The 15,307-nt window shown below is 41.3% G+C and overlaps 1 protein-coding gene across 1 annotated transcript; it reads left to right on the top strand.

Moving 5' to 3' along the window:
- Nucleotides 1-9,182: 9,182 nt before the first annotated feature.
- On the top strand, nt 9,183-10,488 carry Osi6 (DUF1676 domain-containing protein Osi6). The gene is made up of 2 exons (XM_064694413.1): nt 9,183-9,407; nt 9,760-10,488. Exons 1-2 carry the CDS (start codon nt 9,183-9,185, stop codon nt 10,474-10,476), a joined length of 942 nt encoding a protein of 313 aa, XP_064550483.1. The 3' UTR covers nt 10,477-10,488.
- The last annotated feature ends 4,819 nt before the right edge of the window (nt 10,489-15,307 follow it).

Below are 15,307 nucleotides of genomic sequence, written 5' to 3'. Positions count from 1 at the left end.
TTTATATGGATTTAATTTAAATGGCATGCAACAAACGGGGCAGCGTGTTTAATTACTCCAAACAGGGGCAGGCTCCGGGTGGCCATTGTTGGTTCTTTGTTCAACAATCGCAGTTGCCAACATTTCATTGTCTTGTTTACTTCAGCTGCTGCTGCGGCTGCGGCTGCGGCTGCTGCTGCTGCTGCTGCTCGCTCTTTGCTTTATGAAATTGGTGAAAGTTTATTTCAGTTCAGCTCGCATTGTGTTGCCAGCAGCAGCAGCAACAACCACAGCGAGCCAACAACCTACTCACAGCAGCCACACTTCAGCTGTAGTTGTGCCTACCTTGATACCCTTTCGCTGGCCATAACAACTATGTTTGTCCATTCAACTTTCATTCCATTCAACGATTATACTGAATGGCTTTTATAATGAATTCTTTAAGTGGTTCTCAAGGCTGGACAATGCAAGTCCGATTAGTTAAATCTTCCATAGCTCAGCGCAACTGTTTCTCTCGTATTCAATATCTAAACATTATATGACTGAATAAATTTAACATAGCCCAAATATTTATACTTGAAGCACAATATTAAATTTTCTAAATATTCTTTCTGACAATATTTGTAAATTATATTATCTTAGGTCTATCATCTATTAGAGATCGTTAAATACCCTCGCTTTGCTTGGGGTGCCTTAACATGTATACCCTATATCCAGAAATCAGTTTACTTTTTTGAAAGTTTTCAAATAAGTCAAGTCGATGATAAAATTTTCCCTATATAGCCAGAGAGTGGCAATCTTATAAACCGATCTATTATGATTTCTACAAAGTTCTAAAAATCTTTTCTAGCATTGTCTAGAAAAAACCTGTACAAAATATGTTTACATGGAATATTTTTTTGGGTATACCAAAAGTTAGCTTCAGAATATTCAGCCTTGTTTTAAGTTCAACATTTATGTACCCTGTAAGCATTAGATTTGATTAAAAGAGTATTCATTTGTGCAGTAAAGAGACATCACTTGGGGTTCTTTTTTTGTTAGAGCATTCAGTTGTCGGTCTTAGCGCGCATTTGTTGCCGTCCTGCTTATTGTTTGTCGTTTTGTCATTAATTTGTCAGTTAGTTTTGTGCGCTGTTATCTGTTATCTGTAGCTGCAACAGATACGCACAAGGTTGGGTTGGATTCTGGGCGCCGTTTTGAATTTCATCTGAGATTTGAATTTCTGTTGAATTTGGTATATTGGATTTGCATAGAGCCGGTCGGTTGTCCGCGGCAACTTTCACTATATTTTGGCAGCGCAACGGTTCTTTTTGGGAGATCAGCAGCAACAATTGCCACGGGCAGCAGCAACAGCAACAGCAGCAGTGGCAGCGGCAGCAATAACAACAAATTACGGCCATGACAGACCTACATTTTGTTTTGGCCACGCTGCGTTCTGTTACACAATATCAATTAAAGCCGCTGTCGGGTCGGTCCGGGCCGGGCCGAGCCGGGCTGGGCCGGGCTGGGGCACTTGAAAAACCCGTTAAGCACTCGGCAGGGATACCTGAGCGCAACATGCTCTACCTCGCACCTCGAACCTTGGCACTGGCTGCGGCTCTGACTGCGGCTCTGGCTGCGGCTGCGGTCCGCCGGCCGCAGTTAACTTTCCCTTTTAAACGGCTTTTTACGAGTTCGCATTTCGAGTTGAATTGTATTTGGACTTGGCTCGAGTTCGACTTTGGCCAGTTTAGCGTCTGCGTCTGCGTTTGCGTCGTGTGTAATTAAATTATAAAATATAAGTTCATAAAAGCGAATATACATATCGCCTGTCTATGTATATAAATGATATGATTACGCGTCGCAACTGACCGCTAGTTGCCGCCGTTTTATGTAAGCCTCCAATTCCGCGTTCACGTCAAATGAAATGAAATTGATTTTCTAAATTTCGGTTTTTTGATTTTGTTTTTTATTGCACATAATCTGCCAGACGCAAACGCTCGTGAGTCAGTTGACAATCAACAAAAATCTCTGATCTCTGATGATGGCAACGTGTCTGAATGCTGCTCCGGCTCCGGCTGCTCCGGCTGCTCTGGCTGCTGCTTCTCCGGCTGCTGCTGCCGGCGTAAATGAAAGTTCATAAAGAAATTAGCTGATTAATCGTCGTTCGATGAGCTTGGAAAATGACCGAGAGCCGAACCGTCCAGCTAACTGAAAGTGTCACGCAGCCTACATTTCAGTCTCTGCCGCCACAAATTTCACTTTTCAATGATGCTGCCGCTGCCGCTCCTCCCTCCTCCCCCCACCCTGGCCTGGACCCCTGCTGCTGACCAACAGCTGAGCTGCCGCTGGCCGTGTCCAGCACATTGCCGTTTCACATGTAAATTAATTTTTAACCCAAATACCGCAAATTCTTTATGAACTTTGTTGTCACAGCATCAGGTCGGCAGCTCTTCAGCTCGCAGCTGTCTGTCTCGTATTTTTTCGCCTCTTCTTTTATATTTTTTATTATTATTTTTTGATTATTATGCAAATTTGGTTACAATTCAAACGAACATAAAAGGCGAATGAGATTAAAGTTTATTAACCAAGTTTATGGCTTGTGAAATTTTTTTAATTATATATTTATATGCCATGTAGGCGCTTTGATGTTCGGCTCTTCGTTTTTGGTTTGAGAAAATTTGTAACGCTTTTGTATGAAAATATACTCTACATTCTGCTTAACAATTACAAATTAACTTGGCTTAAAGCAATTTAATAGTTTTGGCCTAATAGAGCTTTAATTGCCTTTGCTTATGCTACACTAAATTTGGCCTATCAAATTGAACAGCTTTATTTTTTTCTGCTTCTTTTAGCTGGCATTGAAAAGCGAAAGTTTTTCTTTTTATATTTTCAAATACATTCATAAATAATTGATTTAATGAATCAATCTTGAATCAATCTTGAATCATTGAAGTACTTAGAAATATTCTTGCTGTGCAGCTCAGTTATTTAAATTAGAGTTCTCGAGTCGGGTGTGCTCGACTGACAGATACCCTGAAACCAATGCCAAGTAGCACTTGCACACATTCCAGCTTCTTTCTATACATAAATACATACACAAAAACACACACACAAGCACAACACTTGCTGCTGACCTTTCGCAGCAGCTGTGCTTTATATTTCCCAGCTATATAACATGGAAAATGCAATCTTCAATAGTTAGTTTTGTTATTTACAATCCGATCTTTATGAAAATCTAGGCATAAATATGGCACCTAACAGTGTGTATATACCAAAGGGCAAGAATCTACCTTTAAGAATGAGTTATTTTTAATTTTGGGATACTTCACCCTAATCCAAGAAACAAAATGATCTTAAGCAGCTTATGCTATAAAGCCTACATGCCAAGTATGGTAAATAGGCTCTCAAATTGTTCAGGTTATGCTTAAAGATAAAATGTCTCTAAATCGATATATAGATCGATATATATCGATAAATTTCAAGTCTACCCTTTGTAGTTGGCATAGCTAAATCGATTCAACTCATCCCCCCAATCAGGAATATATATATACTCTATAGGCTCGGAGATGCCGCCTTCCGCCTTTTACATGAATTTACACAAGAGCATTATACCCTTATTATATTCAGGCTATGAAAATATGTAAATTTATTAAATTAAATTTGTTATTAAAAAGTTTGACAAAGACGTGGGCTACGTTTGGGTCAAGCCCGAACCTGGGGCGTGGACATGGGCTATTGTTTTAAACGGGGAGCCAAAGGAATATATATAAATATTTATTATACCTTTTTCTCTCTGTTTGCAGACATAATATAAGATATGCATAGATATGCACTGATAAATATTATATTCTTCAGTTTATGAATTGCTTTTTGTAGTCGAAAAAATTCCATTTGTTGGTTGTGTTTCTTTTATATATTTATCCATCTTCATTTAGGTGTATTTATTAATTCACAGTTTAGGTGATGCGCATTCGCAGAATTCCATGGAGTCCCTCATTGCATCATCTCGTTTCACTTTCCTTTATGGAGCGCGGTTCCGCAATGGAAACATCGCCGATTTCGGTTCAAACATCTTTTCGACGCAGCTGAATGCAAATTGTATCTTTGTATATTTTTGGTATCTGTATCTGTATCTGTATCTGCATCTGTATCTGTATCTGTTGTTTGGTATTGTGTATCCGTTGCTATGGCTGCTGTATATGTATTTGGCTTGCTTCTGACCACGACTTTCTCCGAGAAATTGTTGTTATTTATTCATTAAATTTTTGCTTCTGCTATTGTTGCTCCTCCTTGGCTGGAGCTCTTGTTGCTTTGCTTTTGCTTGTGGTTGTTGTTCTGCTTGTTATTATTGTTGTTGTTGTTGTTTTGTTATTTTTTATATAAACACACCTACATGGCGTACCAGAAATATTTTTTGCATGAGGCCTCAATAACAAACGGCACAAAAATTTAATGCAAAATCAACAAGATAGTATATGAAATATTTTCTGCTGTCTGGACACACACACACACACACACACACGCACAGTTAATGTGGCAATTGATTGGCAAAATACGCGGCAGCTGAAGAAAGATGTCAGCAAACAATGTGAAATTGTGCTACCAATTTGATCGCACCTGAAAACTATTTACCTGTTGCCGTTGCCGTTGCCGCTGCCTCACGGTACATTAACGGCACCGTTAACTTTTGGAGGCTCTTGGCCCGGCTTTGCGCGGCCCCGATAAACATCGACGCCAACTGAAACGAAAATCTTTTCTAATTAGTCGCAACAGTTTTGTGATGCAAAGATTTTCCCCTCGTTTCTAACAGTCGCTTTTGTTGTATATGCAAATTAACCAAACAACAACCACAAAATGAAAAAAAAAAAAAAAACTTTCTCGTCCAAAAGCTTATTTTAACTATAATTTAATTCAAATACTTTGTTGAAACAGCAACAGGGCCAAAAACTGTAAAAAATCCAGCGAACCGTCGCCTGACAAATGACTTTTCAGACAAAATCCGAGTCAAGCGAAATGAAAGTGAGAACATCTGAAAAGTACGTCTATTTCTGGTGAAGATGCCCCCATCCATAAAAACTAACCAAACTATTCAGATAACATCTGCGTGGCAGCGAAAAATTGAAAGTGTCCAATATTTCGATCTGATTAATTGTATCTTTAACAATTTGAACAAACTAAAAGACTTCCCACAGTTGACAGCTGTTTCCTATGCAAAGTCGAACGCTGCATATATCCATTTTGATACCCTAAACCCATCGGAAATGGGCTAAAAGGGTATAATGTATTTGTGAAAATGTATGTAACAGGAGGAAAGAAGCATCATCCGACCGCTTAAAGTATATATATTCTTGATCAGCAGCAATAGCTGAGTCTGTCCGTCTTTATCGATTGCCATATGAGGAACAGAAGACTCCGAGCAGAATACCCTGTAATGTCTGTTATAAACATCACAGACGACCCGGAACGGTTCATGCCAGGCATAGTTAGTTGAACCAAATTGAAGCCATAAAGGTGTCTAAAGGTGTCTTGTGGGGACAGGTAAGTTTAGTTGGCTGGTCAACCCAGAAGAGTCGATTTCACCCGTAATTAACTTATGAATAAATTTTACACCAAGCATAGTTCTACGATTATTCAAAGAGGGAAGATTAATCATTATTTAAATGTCTATTGTAAAATGCACATTGCACCAATATAATTTAAATATATCGATATATGATGTTCGGTTTGATCAGAACTTCTCACGCTTTTGTCAGGAGTCTCTTGTAAATGGAAGTAGAGGAAGAAGTAGAGCAGGAGTTAACAATTTCTCTATATAATACATCAATTAATAAATATAATACAAAAATATTTATTAATAAATATAATACAAAAATATTTATTAATAAATATAATACAAAAATATTTATTAATAAATATAATACGAAAATATTTATCAATAAATATAAAAATATAATATTTATTAATGTATGGAGCCTGGGTCTATTGCCAGTCTATATCCAATCTCTTTAAAAGTCAGGAATTATTTTCTTTGGCTTTAAGGCTCTTATTTCTCTAGTGCCAAGGCATTTACTCAGAAGACTTGCTTCACGATCTTATTTTTCTATTCTTTTAATTGGATGTAAGCTCAACTTAAAAAGAAAACTGTATAAAATAGAAAATTAAACTATCCAAACTCATTTTCAATGTACTACAGTTTACTTCAATGTCAGACCTCGTCTTAAAAGCGTCGCAAACAATTTGTAGAAAGTTTTTTTTAGATATTTTATGTTATCAATTATTTTGTTGAGGCTTATAAATCGTTATTATTAATTGCTGTTAATTTTAATTATTTACTTTTTATTATTTATTTTTTGTTATTAATTATTTGTTCTTTATTATTCATTCTTTATTCTTTATAATTTATTACTAATTTAATTATTACAAATTGCAACATAAGCAAATCGTAGCCTGCAAAAATTATCTCCGAGCGACACACGTAAAAGTTTCAGTTGCCAAATTACATTTATTTAAATATCCTTTTAAATGCGCTTAACTGATAAATGTCTGAGGAGCTTAACTGAAAAATTGCTGAGCCTTGGCTTAATTTGACGCCTGTGTGTGCGAGTGTGTGTGAGTGCGAGTGTGTGTGTGAGTGTGTGTGTGAGTGTGAGTGTGAGTGTGTGTGTGTGTGTGTGTGTGTGAGTGTGTGTGAGTGTGTGTGTTATGGCTGATGTAATGTTGCCGGCCAGACAGAAAATTTATGGCTATTTCTTGTATTTGGCAATTTGTTTGTTTTGGACTGCATTGGGCATTGGCCATGGGGCACTTGCCGCAGCAGTGGCAGCTCGTGTGGCAGCTGTTGAGCGGGCGGCAACGCCTCGTGCAACTACAGCGAAATTCATTCATAAAAAAACCAAAGCTCGACACTTGGCTTGGCCGGCTGGCTGCCTTTCGTATGAATGGCCACGGCTTAAGGCTTGTGGCTTGTGGCTTATGGCCACATTTACGCTGTTAGCTCTTAGCCAGATTGTGCGTGAGCCAACATAAATTTCTGTTAAACGGATATGCAACTGTATGTGTGTGTGTGTGGCTGCACGCATTTGCATTTGAATGTATGCCGATCGCAGTTGGGTGAAAATCGAAAATTTCAACATTGGCAGATGAACCGATTTTTGTGTTGGCTTGCTTTTCTCTCGGCCTCGGGCTGCTGCGCCCCGATTTTCGATTTGGCTTGGTTACGAAATCTGTTCGAATGCTTTACACTTTTACCGTTACACCGTTGACGTCACACACCTGTCGCTGCGTCGAAAGCTGATTAAATTGTGCGGCTGCAAATTACACATACGCCCCGTATGCCGCCCATCGAAATGCGCCGCATAATGACAATGATTCAGTCTTATGTTTCGTAAGTCTGCAGATCCGCCTGACAGTTGATAGTGTCTGAGGGTCTCGTATGTCCCCATCTCGCATTCACCTTGAAATGGAAGACACTGAAGAAAAAAAGCTACAAAAAAAAAGGCAGCAATTGTTGACTTTTGCTGCTAAACGGCGGCGCGCAAAGCGTGAATTTGGTTTTGACGCCATGCCAACCAACCAGCCCATACTCCCATCCATCCATCCATCCATCCGTGTATCTATCCATCCATCTGCAGAGCTGGAAACCTCGCATCATCTATCGCAGAGGTCGGGACGGACAGAGCTCATATCCGTTTTTGTTTGCTTTTCGTGTAATTTCTCTTTCATTTCACTTGAGCAATTGAAGCGCGCGCTTATTTGCACTTTTGCTGAGCTCAAATTGTTGACTAATGTGTCACAATTGCAAAGTCAGTCAGCTTTTTTATCTGATTGTGCCCAGAGTGTTGGCAGGGGATTGGGATGGGGGGGGGGGCTATTTTCACCTGCCCCATCGCAGCTGCAGAACGTGCTTATCATTCGGTTTCACTCTTTGCGAGCTGACCCGTTGCATAGGAACATTTGGTATTTGCCTCCCTGCTGAATTTAATTATATCCCATTTGTGATATGAATCTCAGTTAATGTTGCATAATAACAACCTTCCCCCATCCCTTACTCGTCTTTCAGCAGACAACTATGAAGTCACGAATATGAAAAGTAATTTCAAGGCGCGCACATGCGATAAACCAGAAAGAAAAAAAAACAACCGCCCACCTGCCCTGCGGCGTCCCACCTGCCCTGCTCCTCTGCCAAGAGCGGCAGACGGGTCCAGCTCGACGGGGCCAAGGGGCAACTGAGTAACAGTAGTACGAAAATACATTATAATACACACAACTTTCATTTCTTGCGGCCAAAAAAAAAAAACCAAAACAACAGCAGCAACAAAAAGCGTTCAAAATTAACAAAGGCAGAAGAAGAATATGGCACACTAGTTGCGACTGGTGAGGGGGGTGAGGGGGGGTCAAGCGGGGTGGTGGGGGGCATAAGCGCTGCGCAGCACCTGTTTATCACCTCATGTGTTGTAATCTGTGTAGCTTCAACTGCAACAACAACAACAACAACAACAACAGACACGAAGAGCAATAACAATAACAATAACTCAACGAAGAATGCTACAGCAGGCGACACGCACACACAAATCTCTCGCTCTCTGCGTGCGTGTCTGTGTGTGTGTGTGTGCGAGAGTGGGGAGGCTGCTGACAAAGGCAGATGAGCAGCAGCAAATCATATGCAGCTGCCTTTGTGTATGTGAGCTGCGTGAGCGAGCACGAACCAACGACAGACAACCTTGGCGCTGGCTCATAAGCTCTTTCGCTCTCTTGTGCCCACAAGCGCAACTTTCTCGTGCGCTCTCACGCTGCGCCGCCGCAGTGTCAAGCCCTTGCGCTGCGCTGTTGACTTTCTTTAATGCGGAAGCAGCAGCAGCCATGGCAGACAAAAGCGCGTGAGCATTTAGCGTTGGCGTCGCTGCTCACCTAACGCGTCTTCTAAGAGCTGAGCTGAGATGCTGCTGCTGCGGCGCTCTCGCGGCGACCGCACGTGTGCGGCGGCTCAAGCCCTCTCACATTTGTTTATGCGCTGCCGGCGTCGCTGCCTGGGCCCAAGTGCTGGGTCGCTCCCTCTCTCGCTCTCGCTCTTGCTCTTTGCGGGTGCGTGTTTGTGTGTGTGTGTGTGCACTTTTTACATAATTTTACGTTATGCCGCGTCGAGGCGTCCGTTAGGTTGGAAACTCTTTAAAAACAGCCTGACAGCGTCGAAAAATTATCAAACCGCAGCTTGTTCCATTCGAATGAACACACCAGTGAATTCGGTGGTGCTTAAGAAATTCAGTTTAGTACAAAACCGAAATACAGCCATGAAGTTCTTCATTGTCAGCGCTTGCGTCCTGCTCTTAGCGGCATCCGGCATCTCGGCCGATCCTGTGGCGGCGGCAGCGGCGGCGACGAGCGACGAGCAGAGCGGCGCATTTGCCAAATGCCTGGAAGCTGATTCCATCTCGTGTCTCCAGCTCACGGTACGGATTAACTAACAATCAAGAATCAAGGATTAAATATTACACAACAAATGACAATAATAAAGTGAAAGTGAAAATGATATCATCGGCAAATCGATGATGAACGAACGAAGCTGCAAGTGAAAGTCTTCTAAAGACATGCAAAAAAAAACTAAAAAAAAATCTATATAAATACATTTACAATACACGCAAAGGATGCGAAGTGAAAGTGTGCTAAACGTGCCTTGGGAATATATGAACAATAATTGTTGATAATAATTGTTAAATTAGTTGTACTATTGTGAACCAGTTAATAAGCCCTCGCTAATATGTGCTTCCCCTTTCTCTCCCGTGTCTCTCTCTCTCCCTGCAGCTCTTCCGCAAGGCCAAGTCCATCTTCGACAATCCCCAAATCGAACTCTTCGGCGGCGTCTCATTGGTCAAGGCCAATGAAGGACGCCAGGGCAAATCGCTGGACAACGCCATCGCCGTGGAGGCCGCGCCCAGCGTGGAGGCACGCACCGCCGAGATGGGCAACTATTTCATGGACAACGCGAAGAGCTTCTTTGCCGAACGCTCGCTGAACTTCAACTTTGCCAATGCCGCCCGCAGCGTCGCCCGCGCCATTCCCGATGACATCAAGGCCGATCTGCGTGAGCTGGTCGTCGAGTCGCGCACCCGCAAGAAGAAGCTGCTCAAGAAGTTCCTGCCCATCCTGTTGGGCGTCGGCGCCAAGGTTGCCGTGCTCGCCGTTGGCGCCATCTTCGGTCTGCTCTTCATGGCCAAGAAGGCGCTGGTTGTGTCCGTGATCGCCTTCTTCCTGGCTCTGGCTGCCGGCGCATCCAGCGGTCTCAGCCGCCTGGGCGGCTCCGGCGGCGGCGGCGGTCTGCTCGGCGGTCTCGGCGGCCTCTTCGGCGGCAAGAGCTCCGGCACGCCTGCGGTCAGCTCCGGTGGCTGGTCCTCGGGCGGCGGTGCCGCCAGCGGCGGCTGGTCCTCCGGCGGCAACTCCGGCTGGGACACGCATGGCGCCTACAGCTCGCCCGTGGCCCAGACCATCGCCTACCAGGGCTACAAGCAGACCAGGCGGTAAGGCGACAGTCCGCACACACACAAATCGATGGATGACAAGGAGAGAGAACATTCGCTGCTAAACAAAACAAGAAGAAGACGAGGAAGAAGAAGAAAATGATGACCATTTCATTAATGTCTATATTTATATTTATTTATAAATTATTTATTTTTTAATTTATTTACCTAAACGTGAACGAGAGAGCGGGCCAATGGCCCCTGACAACCAATCAAGTGCCTTCCACAAGTTAACTCTCAGCGTCGCGAGACGGCCGAGAAAACATTTACACACACACACACACGCACACCACAAACAACAACAACAACTTCACTTTTCATCTACGCACACCAAAAACAACAACAAGAGCCAACATCTACCCCAACCTAATTTCACTCTGTACTATACTAAATATCTCTTCACTCTACACTCTGTATCTGTATCTGCATCTGCATCTGTATCTGTATCTTAACTGTATTTTCATGGCTGCGTCGCTTTGATTTATGTGCACAAAATGCTTGAAACTAGTCGCGCCCATAAATCAAAGGCCGCAGCCAACTGTCGCTCTTTGCTATCTATCATCAATCTGTCTATCTGTCTATCTAACTATCTGTCTATCTATCTATCTATCTATCTACTATCTGCATCTGTATCTGTATCTGTATCTCGAACTCGAACTGTGTTTTCCTACTTTTACCGAAAAGAAAACTCTAACAAATGCTGCTACATCAAAGAATCAAATAATAATTCCGAAAAATATCTACAATTTAAATGCTCTTTCATTTCTCACATTTCACATTTCGCTTTTCCATTCGCAATTTGCATGCAGGCATCACTCATACGCACCTTTGTCTGTCTCAACTCGGGCGATTTGCATTTCTTTTGGGCGCATCTTCAACTTTCATTTCGTTCTTTGTTATCAGCCCCAAAAAATCGAAAACGTTTTCTACAAATTTCACCCACTTATATTTATTTTTCGGGTTTTTTTTTTCTTCTTCTTCTGCTTAAATCTTCATTTTCACTGCGCTTTCCTCGGCCGTCTCCCTCTCCCTCGCGGGCGCGCGCGCTCTCTCTGCCAAGAATACAACAAAGCAATTTGCTACAAAAATAAAACAAATATTTCGTTACGCGCATTTTGGGCTCATTCAAAGGCGTTCGCCCAACGCGGGCCAGCTTCAATGCAACAACAACAATAATGGCAGCCACAATGGACGCGTATTTTGCACCTGCCAGCTATTATATTCGCGCCCTCGGCCTTTGTTGTGAGGTGCTAAACAACAAATTGAAGAAAGTTCGAGACGCATCCAAAAAGAAACCAACAAAGAGTAAGCAGTGTTCGACTAGCAAATACCCTGTAGACAAACCAAACTTTCTTCCAAAAAGCTTGACATACAGCTAAGACCCTTTCTATGGGAAATGCACTCTTGGTCAACTTCGGACTTTATTGTCCGATCTTTATGAAAATCTTAGAACTTAACTATGGCGACCTAATGTGTATACATGCCAGAGCACAAAGCGTTTAAGCCTTTATTAATTAAGGTTTTACTTTATTTTAAGAAATTGGGCATGTTTTCGAAAAATGAAAGACTTTTAGTTTGGGTGTACCAAGCGGAAGCTCTTATAGCTCTTAGTTAGCTTAGAGTTATGCTTCTAAGAAGAAATCTTAAAATCGATATTTATCGATATTCGGAAAATAGTAGAAGAAATTTTAAAATAAAATAAGAAATTTCTTGTGCATATAGTTCAGGAGAATATATATTTCAAATCTCAAGAGTTTTCAGAGAGAGAGAGAGAGAGAGAGAGATAAGGAGAGAGAGAGAGAGAGAGATAGAGAGAGAGGAAGAGAGAGATAGGGAGAGAGAGAGAGATGCACTCTAATAGAAGGATGGACGACTAGATCGACTCAGCACTTAATGCTGATCAAGAATATATATAAACTTAATCCAAAATATCCTACAACTGTTAAGTTAGCATAAGACCCATTTGCTATAAATACAGGGTATACAAAACTCAGCGGTCCACGCATTTTTAGCTAACTGCAGTTGGCAACGGCAAAGTTTAGGGCCAACTGCTGCTGCTGCCGCTGCCGCTGCTGCCGCTGCTACTGCTGGGCGCATTACTTATGAATATGACCCAGTTAAGAGGCTGCGCACTTGGCCCTCTCCGACGGCTGATGCTGTGCGCTTGCCATTGCCGTTGCCCTCATCTCGGCTGGCGGCGGCGGCTCAAACGTGCCGTTTACCGACGGCCGCCTCTTAACTTGGCTTTCTTCCGACTCTTCCGACAAATGCCGGCAATTAATGTGTCGCCGACTCTTCGACTGCCTTTCGAGCATTTAGTAGTTGTTTTTTTTTTCTGTATTTGTATTTTTATTTTTATTTTATATGCTTTTTTTTTGCTTCTCCCTTCGCTCATTTGGGCCATCTTATCGCAAGCTGTTAGATTTGTTTAGCATTTAACATTTTTTTTAGCCATTTCTATACGCTTGGGTAGGGTATTATAGTTAAGTTATGAAGTCTGTAACGCCTGGGAGAAGACGGCCATTGACTAGAAACATTAGTATTAGTATTATTATTTACTAGATGAAATTACCAGGCGTTGCCCAGTCTGAAAGATTCATTTTGAAGCAAGCCAACTTCAGGCAGATGTAAAGCAACCCGAATTTGCAGCAAGCATCTATGCATTCGGCATACCATAAACAAGGAGATATTTCATTTCGAGAAATACATATTTGTTAATATAAAGAAAACAACAAATATTTTGTCTTCACGGAGGTTCGATCAGTAAGCTTTCAGTCAGGAAAAAATATATATATATTATATTCCTATTATATTTTATTATATCTCTATTATATATGTATTATATATCGGCTGAATCGGACATATATGTCATACAGGCGCCATATAATGATCTATGAAGTGCTTCATCCAAATTTAATTTTAATTTCAGCTAAAAAGTATTTTGGTTTTCAAGATATCTTAAACAATCTTGGCATTAAGGGCAAAATCTTGTCAAGAACGGAGAATCGTATATTTCCATCGATGAAATCGTTCGAAAAACAACTTGTTTTTATAAAATACTTTTATGTTTAGCCATGCTCGGTATATCTTACCTCTTCACATAACTGCAAAGTCCTATCAATTCGGAATACTCTCTTATATGGCTCGTATAGAGGGTATTTGTTCTTCGTCGAGCCGATTACAAGCTTAACCTTTTTGTTTACCATATTTTTTTAAAAACATTTTTTGCCGCAGTTTGTCGCGCTATTTCTTCTAGATAACTTCGTGACTTCTTCGCCCGGCACTTTGTTGGTTTTTTCAGTGAAATTTGTGCTGTCACGCCCCAAATCGATTCAAGGCGTCGCCGAGACCAAACATTGCGGGCCAAGTTAACAGCGCCGTTCCCAGTTGTGGGCGTCATCCGACCACCGAACAACGATTCTGGAGTGTCTGCCGTCTGTTGCAGTCGTTTGGCCAGCAGAAAGTGAAAGTGTGTAGCCGGAGAAGGAATTTCAATTGTATTTCATACAATGTCACAAATGTGACAAATGCAGTCCATTAAACGACATTTGCGACATTTGTAAACGGCTTCAGCTATATTTTCAACTAAAGTGCCCCAATATAAAATGCCCGACTTAAAGAAGTTCTAAATCGAGCTGTATACATATAGATGGGAACAGATGGAACAAATTGATATTAAAGATAGATAAATAAAGCAAATATAGCATGATATGCTACTTTGGTTATTACAAAATGAATTATTAACTATCTCTATATATAACACTGTGGACTGACTGACTGATAGACTCGGTCGGGGTTTTGGGGAAATTCCACCTGCATGTGTGGAAAAGACGCTAAAAACGTTTGTATGAAACTTTTTTGTTTACCATCCGATCGGCCTTTAACTCATTTCCAAAGATCTTGGCTTAAACTTATTTGAGGGGTATTTCGAACATTTCGATAAATCCATTCCTCCTTGGTGGAAATGCGGATCAAAGATTTCGTGGGTCACGTTTCGCGCTCAGATTCATTTCCAAGAATTTATACGAAAAATTATTTGCGACGTGTTTCACATTTTTCGTAAAATCAAAGCTTCCTCGGTGGAAAATGCGATTCTAAGGTTTTTTGGGCCAAGTTTTAAGTTATGTCCGATTGGCTTCAAACTTATTTTTAGAAGCTCTAAATAAGAACTTAATAAATACGTGTTTCAGCGAATTTGGAAATTTCGCCCACAAAAGTGGTTAATTAGCGATAAATAGTTGTGTGAAAGTTTTTGCTAAGCATCCGATCGGCGTCTTTGTGAGAATTTATATCATACGCTCTTGGATGTCAAATGCGGATCAAAGTTTTAATAAACGACAGCTTATTCTTCAGCTTGAAGATTCTCATCGTTGATTCCAACACTTCGCTCGTTATTCGATGCACTTAAAACATATTTATAAATAGAAGTGCAAGTCAAGATGGGTAGATTTCAATTTTTCGCTGGCATGCACTTAGTGGAAATGTAATATCTAAAATTTATATAAAAATATTCATCAGCATTATTATAGGAAAACATATTTCCTTTACTGGCATCGTACCTTAATCTTTTTCTTAGAGATTTGCTCAATATGTCATACGTTTGCATCAGCCTCTCGCATTACGTAAGATTACGTAAGCTTTAATGTTAAAGCATAAGTTGCAGCTGACAATTTGCGAGCTGCGCCTTGAAGCACGCATCAAAAGGTTCGGATTTACCGCAGCGCAGCTTAAAGCTCTCTGACGACGCTTAAAGCTCAGCTGATCGCAGCTTTTACTGCGCACAAAAGTTGGTAACGACTTTCGACTTTCCACTGCAACCACAGCTGAAAAGAAAT

This window comes from Drosophila montana, unplaced genomic scaffold (assembly GCF_035044405.1).
Source record: "Drosophila montana isolate Dmon_TW-CO22-7 unplaced genomic scaffold, ASM3504440v1 contig_3733_1, whole genome shotgun sequence".
In the NCBI taxonomy this organism is placed as follows: Eukaryota; Metazoa; Arthropoda; class Insecta; order Diptera; family Drosophilidae; genus Drosophila; species Drosophila montana.
The sequence above is the reverse complement of the archived record's forward strand: the minus strand, read 5'-3'. Positions and strand labels throughout refer to the sequence as shown.

Bases quoted from the DNA above. Each gene is read 5' to 3' on its own strand.
- Osi6 (XM_064694413.1), top strand. From the start codon at position 9,183: ATGAACACACCAGTGAATTCGGTGGTGCTTAAGAAATTCAGTTTAGTA. The intron at 9,408-9,759 runs GTACGGATTAAC...CTCTCCCTGCAG, and splicing joins TCTCGTGTCTCCAGCTCACG to CTCTTCCGCAAGGCCAAGTC.